This window comes from Morus notabilis, unplaced genomic scaffold, assembly GCF_000414095.1.
Source record: "Morus notabilis unplaced genomic scaffold, ASM41409v2 Scaffold657, whole genome shotgun sequence".
NCBI lineage: Eukaryota > Viridiplantae > Streptophyta > Magnoliopsida > Rosales > Moraceae > Morus > Morus notabilis.
In genome coordinates, this window is record NW_010357396.1 from 162,334 (window position 1) to 178,101 (window position 15,768).

The 15,768-nt window shown below is 33.0% G+C and overlaps 1 protein-coding gene across 1 annotated transcript; it reads left to right on the top strand.

Moving 5' to 3' along the window:
* The first annotated feature begins 1,448 nt into the window (after window positions 1–1,448).
* Window positions 1,449–6,893, top strand: LOC21395717 (carotenoid 9,10(9',10')-cleavage dioxygenase 1). The gene is made up of 14 exons (XM_024170133.1): window positions 1,449–1,745; window positions 2,104–2,174; window positions 2,365–2,379; window positions 2,511–2,622; window positions 3,178–3,277; window positions 3,636–3,698; window positions 3,958–4,068; window positions 4,148–4,332; window positions 4,624–4,762; window positions 4,878–4,995; window positions 5,077–5,178; window positions 5,304–5,555; window positions 5,863–5,974; window positions 6,612–6,893. Exons 1-14 carry the CDS (start codon window positions 1,518–1,520, stop codon window positions 6,639–6,641), a joined length of 1,638 nt encoding a protein of 545 aa, XP_024025901.1. The 5' UTR covers window positions 1,449–1,517; the 3' UTR covers window positions 6,642–6,893.
* Window positions 6,894–15,768: the final 8,875 nt, after the last annotated feature.

Here is a 15,768-nt window from a genome sequence, read left to right on the forward strand (position 1 = left end):
AATAGGACCAAGAGCACCCTATTGGCATTATGCCGAACACCTAAATCTAACAAAAAATAACAAACCAGATGAAAGTCGAGTGGAGAAACCACAAACTTTATTACAAATATAAAAGTTACAAAAAGACAAAAACCTCCGACCACTGTTGATAGAAACCTTTAGTAAAGGGCGTCCGACTAAAAGACCATCGAGGAAGACATCCAACGAAAAGCTTTCAGCCACCAAGTGGAAAATTCTTATGAGAAAGGAGATCGTCCAGTCGTCTTTTAAGCTTTTAACTTATTCAGATATGTCTAAACAGAGCCACCACACCATATGCCACTATGACCAACGAGAAGCGCATGGCGTAATGAGTCGGAGGATCAAATTTCACGCTCGGGAATCCGACGACGTGCCTGGAGACGGTGTCGAAGCTCTGGCCAATTTCTACTCTCTAAAAACTTTCTCACTCTCTCTCTAATTCTCTCTCTTAACCAATCAATAACTCAAGTCATACAAACAACAAGCTCTTAGAGTTATATTCTGTAACTTATTGTATAAATTTTTTCATATAAATTTAAATTTAAGGCTGTATAGAAGTGACGGTAAGTTTCTATATTATCCCATGAAAGAATTTTCCTCCGTAATTATTCAAACGAATTGACCTAAAAGACTAGACCAAATACACACGCCAAAGTGACGCATGCAAGCAGACAAAACCTCCATAATCCCGCAATACACAGAATCTTATAAAGAATGAAATCAAATTAAATATATCTACGTTAATATCAAGACATTCTTCTTGTAAACACAATAAATAATATTATAATCCCTTAAAAAATAAACACTATACAATATTTTGACTCATATTTTCATTTGATTTTTCGACCACGAGCAAATGCAAACGTGGATGAATCCCGCCAACAGAGACCACCAATCACGTACAAGTTACAACCACGGACCACCCAAGGAAAATACGTACTTATTGGGAAATTGTGTGGTGGAGAACTAAAAAAGAAAACTTCACTCTTTAAAAAAAAAAGGAAAAAAAAAAGAAAACTTCTACCAAAAAACTAAAAAAAATAAAAATACTTTATAAATATTATTTAATTTTAGACTTTCAAACTATAATAAATAACATTATATTTTTAAAAATAATTATTTAAAATTATGTTAACACGGTATTCTAAAAAAAAATAATTATATAGAAATATTTTTAAAAAATACTCCATTTTAGGAAATTAAATTACTACTATATAATATTTTACACGGTTTTTGAATCATCTGTTTTTGCTAGTCAGTTTTTGAATCATCGTTGATCCGTCAAATTTTGCTGAATTTTCACATAGCACCACGTATATTTTTCTAAGCCCTATAAAATTAAATTAAAAGAATTTGTCCATACAAATATAATATTATATTTATATATATGTTTTTTTCCCTAAAATAAACGTTACGTGACACAAGAAACAGAACACACGTGAAGTGGGAGAGAGATAACCAACCACTAACAGACCAGAGCAGAGGAGAGCAAATCCATGGCGGAAGTGGCGTCGGAGAAGCCGAGCTCCGGCGAAGAAATTGTGACGGTGAATCCTAAGCCGAACAAAGGCCTTACTTCCAAGCTCATCGACTTGTTCGAGAAGCTCGTCGTCAAGCTCGGCTACGACTCTTCCCAGATTCATCACTATCTCTCCGGTAACTTCGCTCCAGTTCCCGACGAAACTCCCCCCACCGTCGACCTCCCCGTCTCCGGTTATCTTCCGGTCAGTCATTTCTTTCATTTTCAAACTGAAATTAGCAAAATATCAGATTTTTATTTTTGTTTTGATTTTTGTATTTTCAAGTTCTTTTCTTCCCTCTTTTTTATGTGATCATTTTGTGATATGAATTTTTGAATCATTGATACTACTGTGAAATCTGATCTTTACTTTGGAGTTTTCTTTGTCAGATGAAATTGCAATTTTTAGCTTTTTGAATGGTAAACTGTTTGCAAAGCAGGCTCTTTTAGTTATTAGACTAATGATAGTGATTACTAACTTTAATCACTCCATAAGCAAGTTTAGCTATCTGGGATTCTATTTTTTTCCTTGAGCTTTTCTATTAATATTTAAGCTGTAACAGGAATGCTTAAATGGAGAGTTTGTTCGGGTGGGTCCTAATCCAAAGTTCTCTCCGGTGGCTGGCTATCACTGGTAAGTCTTGTCCTTTTACTAATATTTTCCTTATTTATTTATTTATTGAAAACGTAATTCTTAAGTAAAAAATAAACACTCTTTTTGAATGATTTTCTCTAATTTCAGGTTAGTTTTGTTTAACTATTTTTACTCTCTTCTCATTTGGCAACGGCCTTTTGCTAATCTTCTTGGTTGGTCTCTTATGCAGGTTTGATGGAGACGGGTGTGTGATCTTCTATTCCCGCATCCGCTTACTCGCATTTCTCAACATAATTTTAATTTAAGATTTTGGAAGTTGGATAATTTTAGTTTTTTTTCCCTCTATTTATCAGTAAAAATATGTGAAATTTGCAGTATGATACATGGTCTGCGCATCAAAGATGGAAAAGCAACATATGTCTCCCGTTATGTAAGAACCTCGCGTCTTAAACAGGAAGAATACTTTGGAGGTGCTAAATTCATGAAGGTATGCCGGGAAAAACTATGTCGACTTTTATAACTTTGTGTTTCACTTCGTTTTTTTCTTTACAAGATGATAATATGTTTCCAATCCCAACTTAGGCTCATGAACTTTTGTGTGTGTGCTGTTCTCTTTTTTTTTTTTTTTTTTTTTTTTTTTTTTTGTGTAGACTTGTTTATGACCTGTTGGGAGAATATTGATCTTTCTATTTTCATGTTATGAAATGCGTATACTTCATGTGAATGTATTGATTATTTAGTGTTTCAGTGGGAGTCACCTCGTATTCTTTTGTGAGGCTCCTGAGCAAGTGACTATAGTTTATTCGTTTTTATTTTCGTTTCAGTCAGTGTGCTTTACTTATTCATTCATGAAACCTCACTGTTTTATTATGAGTTTCTCCCTTTAACGTCTCGGCTTCTTTTTCGTGGTCAATGTTTCAGAAACAAACTCACTCGTAAAATGATGACCTATTTACTGATTTAGTAATTTTCATCTATCCTTGATTCTTCTCTTGCTTTCTTCTCCTAATCTTATCGGCACATTTTAATGCGTGAATTTCAGGTTGGAGACCTTAAAGGGTTCTTTGGATTATTCATGGTTAACATGCAAATTCTGAGAGCAAAGTTCAAAGTAATAGATCTTTCACATGGACATGGAACAGGTAACCTTGTCTACTAATTCGTGTATGATCCTAAAGAGCTCTCAATCAATTCGAGAAGTGTTATCTTCTCCTTTGTTAGACTTATGTAGCATATGTATATTACACACCTCATTAGGGGTGTTTAAAGAAAAAAAAATACAAAGACCAAATCGAATCAAATCAAACTAAACAGATTGGTTGTTTGGTTAGGTCGGTTTGGAGTGACCTTTATCTATACACACACACACACACACATCACGCACATATATACACACACACTTTAGTTTCTGCATTTGTTATATACACTTGCTATTTTTTTTCCCCATCACTGCAATGTGAGTACTGTTAGGAACTAACTGTTGTTGATCACCGTCTCCAGCTAATACAGCTCTTGTCTATCACCATGGGAAACTCCTAGCACTTTCAGAGGCAGACAAACCTTGTAATATATAGCTCTTTCTTCTTTAACTTTTAAATTGCAACACTATATAATCTTCCTACTTTCTGGTGTTAAAAAGTATAACATAGTTCACCTTCACTTTCTTTGGGTTTGGTTGAATTACTGCTTATTTTTCTGTACGGATGTTAGTGGTGCTTTTCATGGTCCAGGACTGAAATTAACTTGCAAATTGCACTAAGTAGTTACCTAAGGAATTCAAAAATTTGTTCATTCTTGCTTGAATGCACGTTTGACCATGCAGATGCTCTCAAAGTCTTGGAAGATGGAGATCTGCAGACACTTGGCTTGCTTGATTATGACAAGAGATTGCAACATTCATTCACAGCTCATCCGAAGGTTGATCCATTTACTGGTGAGCATACCCTCTTAAAATAAATTTAGTTAATCCGACCTAATAAATTTGTTCTTTACTCACAAAGCTTCTAATGCAGGCGAGATGTTTACATTTGGTTACTCACATACTCCTCCATACATCACTTACAGAGTCATTTCGAAGGATGGTTTCATGCATGATCCAGTACCTATAACAGTATCGGACCCCATCATGATGCATGACTTTGCCATTACAGAGAATTATGCCATTTTCATGGATCTTCCTTTGTTCTTCAAGCCAAAGGTAAGTTAATTACTTATTCATCAATGGTATAGGATAAAGGTCTACGAAAGAAATCTTGTTTGACAAGAGAATGATAGTCAATTTGAAATTTTTCTCCGTCATTTGGGTGATTTAAACCCGGAAGGAAATTACCAGGGGCATGAAGACTTTTGAGAAAGTTCTCTGTATTTATGGATGTTAAATGCTTTCATAAAATGCATGCATAATGGTGGTATCTTGGTAAACATGATGAAGACAACAACACTTTTTTCTTTTTCTCTGAGGCTTATATCATTAGGTTTCAATTTTCAGGAAATGGTGAAGGAAAAGAAGTTGATATTCCAATTTGATCCCACCAGAAAAGCACGCTTTGGAGTGCTTCCACGGTATGCAAAGAATGAGCTTCTAATCAAATGGTTCGAGCTTCCAAATTGCTTCATATTCCATAATGGTGAGCACGTATGAAAGAAAGAAAATCCATTTTTAGCAAAGTTTGCCAGTTGTAGCTGAGCGTGTCTTGCAATTTTTGTTGTGTTCTAACCTTGTTTTATGACCGTTTTTATTAGCCAACGCATGGGAGGAGGAAGACGAGGTTGTTCTAATCACATGCCGCCTTGAGAATCCGGATTTGGACATGGTCAGTGGGAAGGTCAAAGAAAAGCTTCAGAATTTCTCAAATGAGCTGTAAGAGGATTTTTCTCCACCCTATTATTGATGTGGTATCTTCTCTGTGGTGTTTATATGCTAATATCAGAATTCATTCAGATATGAAATGAGGTTCAACTTGAAAACTGGCCTAGCATCACAGAGGAAACTCTCAGAATCAGCAGTTGATTTTCCTAGAGTGAACGAGAGCTACACTGGCAGGTGTATATAGATGTCTTTATATATTTTCAGGCTTCTTTTTATATTTTCTTGCAAGTTTTTAACATTACTGTCTTCTTTATGTTCTCCCCCTTCGTAAATTGTTGTTGTTTGTGCGGCGAAATCAGGAAACAGCGCTATGTGTATGGAACCACACTGGACAGCATTGCGAAAGTCACGGGAATTGTCAAATTTGATTTGCATGGTAAACCAGAAAGTGGTAAAACACGCATTGAGGTTGGTGGAAATGTTCAAGGTCTGTATGAACTGGGACCCGGCCGATTTGGCTCCGAGGCTATATTTGTCCCCAAGGTGCCTGGAATCACTTCTGAAGAAGATGATGGCTACCTAATATTCTTTGTTCATGATGAGAATACTGGGTATTACTTCCATCTCTCACTCTATTAACATAAGTTAAGACTTACCCATTCCAATTTAGAGTACTTCAGAATGTAACTCTTGTTTTTACATTATGTGGTCAACTATAAAAAAAAAATTGTCAACAGTGTTGGGACCTAGTTCTTTTATTATGAAAATTCTCTTGTACTAATACACGCTCGGTGAGACATCATACATCACTATTGCTAATGAATAGCAAGGCTTTTAATCGTATTATAAACACATAATGACATAAAGTCAATCTGAGAATGGAATGCATTCTGAAGTTGGATCATTTCACCCATGCAGAAAATCAGCAGTGCATGTGATTGATGCAAAAACAATGTCACCAGATCCGGTTGCAGTCGTTGAGTTGCCCCATAGAGTTCCATATGGGTTCCATGCCTTCTTTGTGACTGAGGTCAGTATTACTTTAATTGATGTTCTTGGACTTTCTAATTGCTTTGTTTCTTTAAGTAAAAAGGTACTCGGACTCAAACTGAATATCTAGCAATGCAAGGTGAGATGCATAAATGTTACAAGGTTTAAGGAATGCAATGTCGACAATGGTGGGAAAATTAATTTTGAATTGTAGTTTTGATGTTCATCAAGACAAATAGCGTCAGTGGTGTTTAGTGCCACTCTTTACAATGAGCGAATCCCGCAAGTGTGGGGTCCAAGGTAAAGGTGTCGGGTGCTACTGACACCGGATAGCACTGCTTGATCAATTTATAGAGTTGAAAAAATGAAATGTCATATCCTACTAAAGAAAAACATATGGAAGATTCTATGTAGAGCTAGTTTTTGTGCCATTTGATTATATTTTTACTGTTTAATCTATGAATTTACATGTTAAACATAGTGTACCTTATGGCACAAAATTGCTCATCCTCATAAGATCAGATGGTTAAAATTCTATCAAATAGCTAAACATACTTGCTCTACTGTTGTAATGCAAGTTTGAATTAAAGGTCAGGTGCTATGGAGCCCTTTTTTTTTTTGGTACTCTTGTTTGTCGATTAGTGATTCTCACGTTTGATTTTATGGTCATTGATTAGGAGCAACTGCAAGAACAAGCAAAACTCTGAACTGCAGAAATATCTGGAGATCAAGGAAAGCTCAAACCGACATGTAATGTGAATTCGTCCTGTTACCTTGTCCATCCATGGAAGTTCTGCCAACACAATAAAGAAGATCCCACTGAAATTCTGATTACGTATAATATAATAAAGAACCCCACTCTTTGCAAGAGTGAAAGTTTAGATTATATAAAGAACACGCTCTTTGTAATATCTATTATTTATTTGCCAACTCCGGAACTTCACAACTTTGTTATCTTACCTGGTACTATTTTCCCAAGTTTGACTCCTTAGTGTGCACAGTGCGCGTGCGCAAAACACCAATAATGTAGTTAGGATTGAAAACTAATTAAAAAACGAATTTTTTTTTTATGATTTTTCAAATAAAATAAAATAAAAATAAAAAACACTGTGTACACGTCGAAAGTGGAAATTTCACATGTGAACCGTGATATCCGTACTTAACAAAAAGAAGAAAACAGCAAACGGTGGTCTTTTTGAATACAGCCATCACATGAAATAAATATGCTTCATTACACATTAAAAGGTTATTGAAATAAATCACTTTATAGCAATTGGAATTTCCACTTTCGACCTGTGCACCGTGTTTAAGAACATGTATATAAGTGTACGTTACCTTTTTGCATTGTTAATCACATAAAGAAGAATAAATAGTTAGGAGCTAAGGAGCTATGGCGGAGATAGTGGCAGTGAATCCAAAGCCGAAGAAAGGCCTGAGTTCGAAGCTCATTGACTGCTTTGAGAATGTCATCGTAAAGCTCATCTATGACACTTCTCAGTCTCACCGTTGTCTCTCCGGTAACTTTGCTCCGGTTTGCCATGAAACCCCTCCCACCTCGGACCTTCCAGTCTCTGGTTTTCTTCCCGTTAGTCATCTTTACTTTTCTAACTTTTTTTTTAATTATTGTTTTAGCTTTGAATTAATTTTTAACGTGGACACTTATAAATTAAACATCAAAATACTTTCTACAGCTAGAGAGAAAAAGAAATTTAATAATATTTAATAAAACCTATAAGATATTGATAGAGTATTTTTTTTATACTCATACTAAAAATTCTCTTTCTTACTAGTAGTGCTAGAGTTTGTTATTTTTTCTTAGTGGCTTGGGAACCAGAAAATTTAGAGTTTCTTTTTTTTTTCTTCCTAAATAATATATTAAGGCCTTGTTTGTTTGATAGTAGATGGATTTTGAGATTTATAGTTATTTAGTAGGAGGGAATGGATTAGGAGAATAATTTCAAACCCTTCACACAAATTTAAAAAACTTGATCCGTGTCAAACACAATAAGAGAAAATTCATGCCTTTCCTCTCTATTTTCCTCAACTATGATATATACATTTACTTCCTATTTTTCCTTCTCTCCTACCAAACTGTCACGCCCTCCAAACGGGATGGGTGACGTGGAGCTCGATTTGGGATTAATAAAACAGATTTTCAACCGGGCCCCACACTTAACTGCATTAAAATATAATTAAATTATAGAATTCCGGAGCCTCTGACACACAAGGCTCCACCCCACAGGACATACAGTATCGTACATACATGCTCATGTAAATAATCATTACAACAGACATCAACCACAGTCTAGTTAATCCAAATATTTCATAAGTTTACAGAATTCTCAGTTCCTTACATTTATACCCGAGGATGACCACAATCCTCACTTGATTCCAACAGCAGCACAACTCAGCTGCTCCGTAGCAAATATCCAGCTACTGTGCACCACTCCTAGAATCTCCTGGGAGGGGTTTAATACATTTAAAACATAAAACGTGAGCGAAAGGCCTAGTAGGATATAATTTGAAATAAACGTTATAAATAAATGAATAATAAATGTGCGAGGGAATACATAAATGAATAAGTAAATAAAATAAGACATTCAGTACCGACAGAACAGCCAGAACCTCACATCTTTTTTCTCAAAAGAAATATAACTGTAAATAACCGTTTTACAGGCTTCAGCAAGTAATTAGTACAAATTACTTACCTAACCAAGTGCCTCGCCTACCCGGACCGAGTTTCGGGTTCTGCCCCCGAGGATGCACTCTCCGCATCCTATCTAGGCTTACAGCAATAGACTCTGTTACCAGTTCACAAGAGCTCTTTGCTTAAGAAATCATTCATTAACATTTTGAAATCGTTAATACGCCCCCACGAACTACTCAAGCCGCGGGCCCTATGACTGGATAAGCCATGGTTTTCAAAACGTTTTCTTTCACAAACCAATCCCTTTCTTTAAAACATTTTCAAGGCCAAAATCATTTTTGAAAACAGGCTCACAAAGAGAAGGGATAGAAATCCTACCTCGCACTATCAAACCTGGGACTAGCGTTGTCTTTTTCGGCTTCCGCTTCCTCAAGTCCCTTCAGTCTGAATCCTCAGCGATTACTGATGCAAGACAACACTTTAGGATCAATTCTTATTCCTAAAGTAATCCAAATCTCAATTTCCAACCAAGATTTCCTATTAGTGTGCCCTAATCCATTTTCATGTTTCAAATTATCATTCCAAGGGTTTTCAATCCCAAATCAAGGATTAAAGATGCTAATCCATTCATCTCAAGTCCCCAAATGAAGCTAATTTGGGTTCTCCCCGAAAACAGGGGTCAAAACAGCGTTTTCAGGCTAAACATGGTCAAACCCCGTGTCAACTGGTCGACCGGTGACAGAGTAGTGCAACACTACCGGTCAACCAGCAGTGTGCACACCGGTCGACCGGTCAGCCTGTAATCCGGTCGACCGCATAGGTCGACCGGTTTCCATGTGATCCGGTCAACCGCACAGATCGACCGGTGGAATCAGCTGCGCGAGAGAAGCTCACGGAAATCAGTCTAAAAACCTACAAATCCAGTCCCAAATCGAGATATTTCAAAGGGAAACCACTAGATCTGGGTTCTAGGTCGTAAAACAAGTCTAAAGAATCCAAGATCTCTAATTTCTACCCTAGTTTTACTCAAAAACCATCAAAATCCGGTTTGAACTAAAAATAAGTTTTGAAATTCAAAAACTTGAGATTCAAGAGAGGTTCTTTTAGTAATCTTACCTCGAATCCTTCTCTTGACGTTGAAAACTTCTTTAAATCCTTCCTTGGTTCAAGATCCGTTTGATTTGGGACAAAAATGAGAGAGAGAGAGAGAGTGAGAGAGAGCACGGGAGAGTGAGTGAGAGAGAGTGAGACGCACGGGAAAGGAAGAGAAAAAGAAAAGAAAAGGAAAAAGGAGAAAGAAAAGAAAAGAAAAAGGAAAAGAAAAGGACATGTGTACAATATTTTAAAAGAACAGTCCAGAAATGCGCCCATACACACTTCTGGGTTAAAATAAATTACTGAGAATAATTTAAATACCTTGGAACTATTTAAACTCACACGTGTCAGAAACATTCATTAATTAAACTCAATTAATAATCCAGATTAGGCACACTAATAATCTCAATTACCTTAATTAATCTCAATTAATTCTTCAGGGTGTTACACAAACTCAGCCTAATGTAAATTTAAGTTTAAGTGAAGAAAAACTTGTAAACTGCATAATCATATATTCATCACAATGAGGTTTCTTTATTCATTTCTATTTGCAAGGCAGGCTCTTTTGATAGTTTAGAGTATTAGTGATTGTTGAACTTGATCACTCGATAATTAAGCAAGTTTATGCAAATGGGAAATGTTCTAATTTATTTTCCTTAATTCTTTTCTGCAAATGCTTAGGCTGTATGTTGTCCTGAAATTCATATTATGTATTATATAATAAAGAACTTATGTATTATATAGTAAGTAATAACCTGTAACAGCCATTTTTCTAACTGACAAATTCGTAGAAATAGATATTAGAAATTAACTTTAATAATGTTATGGTATTATAATTAGTTAATTCTAATATCACGTTGAATTATATTTTACAGGTGAACGCGACGAGAACTCAAGGTGCTAAGAACAAGTTCATGTCATTTTATAGAAATTATATATATGTTCTTTTCTTTTTGATGATTTGATAAATGAATACATGTTCATGATATGATGTACTTCATAGTATATTGCATGGAATTAAGTGTCTTTAGGAAAATTCTACGTTTTCTTTGATTTTTCCTTTTAGACAAAAAAATCATTTTCATGACGTTAATTTTCAGCTTTGTTTTAGACCTTTAAAATTCTGAAATTATTCCTCTATTTTATAGAAAAATGTAGAGCCTTTCATAAGCTTTCCAACGCCTACTCATTTGCATAAATCGAACATCGGAGTAAGAAGATGTGGCTAGTATATCATTCGGATATCCAGAAGTCGCCGACCAGGTTACTGCACGCGAACAAGAATGGAAATTCTAAAAGTTGACCTAACTCTTGTATTTGTCTTCCACATGATTTTACACCCTAATGACAGCCATTTCTCCAGCTGTTAAGGGTCATTTAATCAAAGAATTAATCCCTAAATTAATGCCAAATCAATCATTTTTAATTTTACTCTCTCTCTCTCTCTCTCTCTCTCTCTCTCTCTCTCTCTCTCTCTCTCTCTCTCTCTCTCTCTCTCATAACCTTTGGTGTTGGTTGTTGGTTTAAGATGAATAATTTCTTTGGATAATTTCTTTGGCTGACGATTGAAGAAGGATATATGTGATTTAGGTGAGGTTTTAATGTCCATGACTGCATCCTTTTATGCATCTTTTATTTTGGGATAATCATGTATGACCCGGTTATTGTTTTAGGTGTTTCGGTGTCTTCATAATTTGATAAATTCTAGAGAGGCATGTTAGGAAATATGTTATTTTCTTATATTATTGTTTCCTTTTTATGTTATAAATTGTGATTTCATAGAAACATGAGTTAGCATATTGTTTTTGAATTCGAGTTGCAAGATATGTGAATTTTGATGGTCATATTAATGTTTCTAATTCGCTTTGCCATGAGAATTTTTATAGAATGTGTGATTTAAATGTTTTAGGAACATGTCTTAGGGCTGGTTAAAGTATGCATATGGTTGGAATTGATTTTATCTTTAATGAATTTATTTTGGTATTTTTGAAGTTTACTGTGCTGGAAGTTTTCAGCTTATATGATCTGACTTTAAAATAGTGTTTGAGGGAACAAACGAACTCTGTTTTTTAACAAACAAGGTGTCGTTAGAAAGATCTTAATGTCTATTTTCATTTGACACCAGTTTCAGATTATTTTCAGTTTTATATGATTTGTTATAAATTTTTAAAGAGGTAAAGGTCAAGCTGTCAGTTTTTGTAAGATTTGGGAAATTTGTGTAATTATTGGGATTTTTTTTGTGTGTCTTGATGTTATTAAATGATGGAATTGGCCTTTTAAACGTTGTTTCAATATGATGAATGGATTTGATGAATTAATGTTTTTAATTTTATTATATTTATGATTTATGACATGAACGGTTTTATATGTGAGCACCCGAGGATCTCATGCGTCGCGTCACCGTTGAGAAATTTAAAAACGTTAAGCAAGGCATTTATGTAAGTACACTCTCACCTGTAACATGAATTGAATAATTGAGAAGTATATGATTTTGATGTTTATGATGATGTTATGACGCTTTTAATAATCCTCTTATGATGACGTTTTGAAGAAAAATGTATATATGTATTTTTTGTGTTTTTAAATGGTGTTGGTGACCGGTGAGCAGTCTTATTGTCACGGTTGGTATAAGATTTACTACCCCATGTTTTCTGTGACTAGCGCGCTATGATGGTATAACGTTGGACCCAATATATTATGGATTTTAAAGTTAAAATATGTTCAAAAATAATTATTCTCATGATGACATTTATTGTTGATGAATAAAAATGTTCATTTACATTTGTGAGAATTAAGTGTCTTACTAAGCCCTTATTTATATAAGTTATTTCATGTTGCAGACAATCTAAAGGGTAAGATGTAGCCATGGAGAATCTTAGAGCGAATGCGAGCTATGCGGGATAAGAAAACGGGAGAAACGATTATGTAATGAAAGTGCTTAAATTTAAATAAAGTTTTAATTTTTACTGTTCATTGTTTTGGAACTTTGGTTTATGGTGGTTTTGATTTTAAGAATATTTTAGACTTTTTTTTTTTAAGTTTATTTCAGGATATGGATTTTTATAATTAAGTTGAACTGAAAGGGTTTTTTTTTTTTTTTTTTTTTTTTTAAGAAGTTCAAAATTTTTAAAGTTAAAATATGTTTAAAAAAAAAATTCTAGGTTTTTTTTTTTTGAAGTTATTCAAAGCAAAGTGTTTCAAGCTTAACTATTTTCTGCATTCTTTAAGAGATAAGTGTTTAAAAGTTAAGATAACTGTGACGATTCGTGAAGAGTCGTTATGTAACCCCATTCTTTACAATTTATCTTTTATGTTATTTGCCTTCATTTGACTAGATTATTATTTTTTGGATATATTTGACTAAATTGTTGGCTCCTCTTAATATGCTAGCTATGGGGAAACGTTGGACTCAAGTTAATAACTTAGTGTACGTTTGGTATATGGGTTCTGCTACATTACAAATCCATGATTTTAATTTTGTTATAGTATTTTTCTCTCATATAATTAAGAATCATAGTTTGAATCTATATACTAAACGGGCCCTTAATTACATAAGAGAAGTTACTCAAAACATCCTTGTATTTTGCCTAAATACACTTGCGATTATAAAATCTGACACAAAATACCTCCTTAAGCAACATAGATCCAATTTACTTCTAATTAATTTGTTTGTGAACATTTGAGCAAATAAAACCCTACAGTAACTAAAACTCATTGCACTTATTTAACGCCTACGTACATAATTATCAAGATAGATCTATGTACTTCTAATTAATTTGCTTGTGAACATTGAATTAAATAAAACCCTACAATATATAAAATTCATTGTACGTACTTAACACATAGTAAAATTATGAATGCCCTTAATTAAAAACATAGATCCAATGTATATCTATTCATTTGCTTATGAACATTTAATCAAATAAAACCTTACAGTATATTAGATCCACCTCCACCTCAACTTCAAGAAAAAACAAACAACACTCGACTCATATTTTAAGACTATTTTTTTTTTTTGAAGTTTATTTTAAGGCGTCATTGTCCATAATATGTACTTAATAATAACAAGTTATTAATTTTTATTATTAGCGGGACATATGGAAACCTTTAACGGTTTTACTGTCATGTATTATATTATAAATTTATTGAATTTATTAATTTTAACCCATTGACCCAAATCGAAACCAACAAAATATTATATTATCACGATTATTAATTTATCGCGGTTTTATTGTATATGGCAATTTCACACTTAATCTATATTTAAAATGTTGTAAATATGCTATATAGCTCATGAGATTTCTTTTTTTTTTATTATTATTATTAACTTATAGACGGAATTAAGCAAAGATGGTAAATTTATTACTTTTCGATGGTTAGAAAGGAGTAAAAAAAAAAAAATATGAAGGCTTTTATAATAGTACTTTTTCTTTGAGCTGCTATGTGACGGCCTTTCTTCCTCCCTTTTTTTTTATTTTTTTCTTTCCATTTCTTTACTTTTTTATCTTTTAAATGTTTTGTTTTTTTGTTTTGTGAATTTCTTTTACAGTTTAATTTTTTATGTGAATTTTTTAAGAATAAATTTTATCACTTTACTCTTATAAAAGTTATTTTTTTTACATGAGTAATAATACTCTTTTCTTAGACTGCGACGTGGCGGCCTCCCTTCTTTTTTTTTGTGTGTGTTTTTTTTTTTCCTTCCTTTACTTTTTTATATTTATTCTTTTTATCTTTTAACTGTTTCACTTTTTTATTTTTTATTGAGACTTTTTTCAGTAGGCTTTCATATCGATAGTACTAATTTTTCACCGTTAGATTTAGTTAAAATCGCATTAGATTAAAAAAAATATCTAGAATAAATAATTTTTGATATAAATCTGACAGTTAAAAAGTAGAGAGCTAACGATAGTTTATTTTCTCTAGTCTTATCATAGAAACTCCATTTTTTGTATTTTTTTTAGAGTTTAATTTTTTAATGTAAATTTTTGCTCACTTTACTCTTATGAAAGTAATTTCTTTTTCATGTGTTTCTATTTTTTTGATCAATGATTAAATTAATTTTCTTCAAATGTGTTTCTACTTAATTATTTTATGTGCAATTCATGTGATATCAAAAGTTATGATTAGACCATATTTCTCTAGTATAGTTTATAGTTGGAGAGGCATGCGGCCTTATCTAAGTTCCAAAGATAAATTAAATTTTATAATTTTTACTCAAATTATTATTTAAAAAGGAGCAACTCTAAAAGTCCCGAAGGGACATATCTCTGACAGACTAAAGAAGTGAGTCTTGCGTAAGTCGCACTTAATAGAACCCACTTTTTGTGTCTGACGGGGAAGAAATGAGTTTTCTATAAAAATATGAAGTATAAAGGAGGAGAATATAATGAGTAGTAGATTTATGAAACTAAATTAAGTAAATAATAATTTAAAAATATTTGAAATAATAGTAATTTATGTGTTAAATGAATTATTTATCACATAAATAGTTTATTTATGATTAGTAAAAATATTTTTTCACGTAAATTTTCTTTTTATTATTGATAAAAAAAGTTTTTATATAAATAAAGATTTTTTTACTATATAAGTTATTTTTTACCAGTCGTAATGATTTAACACCGCTATTTACTTCAAATAATTTTAAAATACGTTATTTACTTAATTTAATTTTAAAAATCTGTGATTTACTATAATTTCTCTAGATTTTAAAGTAGAATACATTCCAGGTAATTAATTTACATCCACACTTTACAATGTACGAGTCTTGAATTCTTGTCCCTTACACTTGATTAATACTTTTTAGTTAAAAAATTATATTAATAAAAAAGTATTAATCAATAATAAAAAGTAAGAATGTTAAAATAATACAGTCAAACTTTAAAAGGTGACTTAGTTGCCCTTTCAAGTTTTGCCGATTTGAATTTGAAATTTCACATTTCTTTCATTGGTGCTACATTGAGGCCTTTGAAAAATCAGAAGATATTTTGTTAATATAAAAAAACGTCAAGACCTGCGTGGTCTTCACGACTGTCTCTGTCCCCCTATTTTTGAGTGAAATCTTTTCCAAATTGGATCTGAAATTATGTGTACCA

Coding starts and splice junctions, on each gene's coding strand:
- LOC21395717 (XM_024170133.1), top strand. CDS start 1,518: ATGGCGGAAGTGGCGTCGGAGAAGCCGAGCTCCGGCGAAGAAATTGTG. Junction 1,746..2,103: donor CCGTCTCCGGTTATCTTCCG/GTCAGTCATTTC, acceptor AAGCTGTAACAG/GAATGCTTAAATGGAGAGTT. Junction 3,699..3,957: donor TTCAGAGGCAGACAAACCTT/GTAATATATAGC, acceptor TTGACCATGCAG/ATGCTCTCAAAGTCTTGGAA.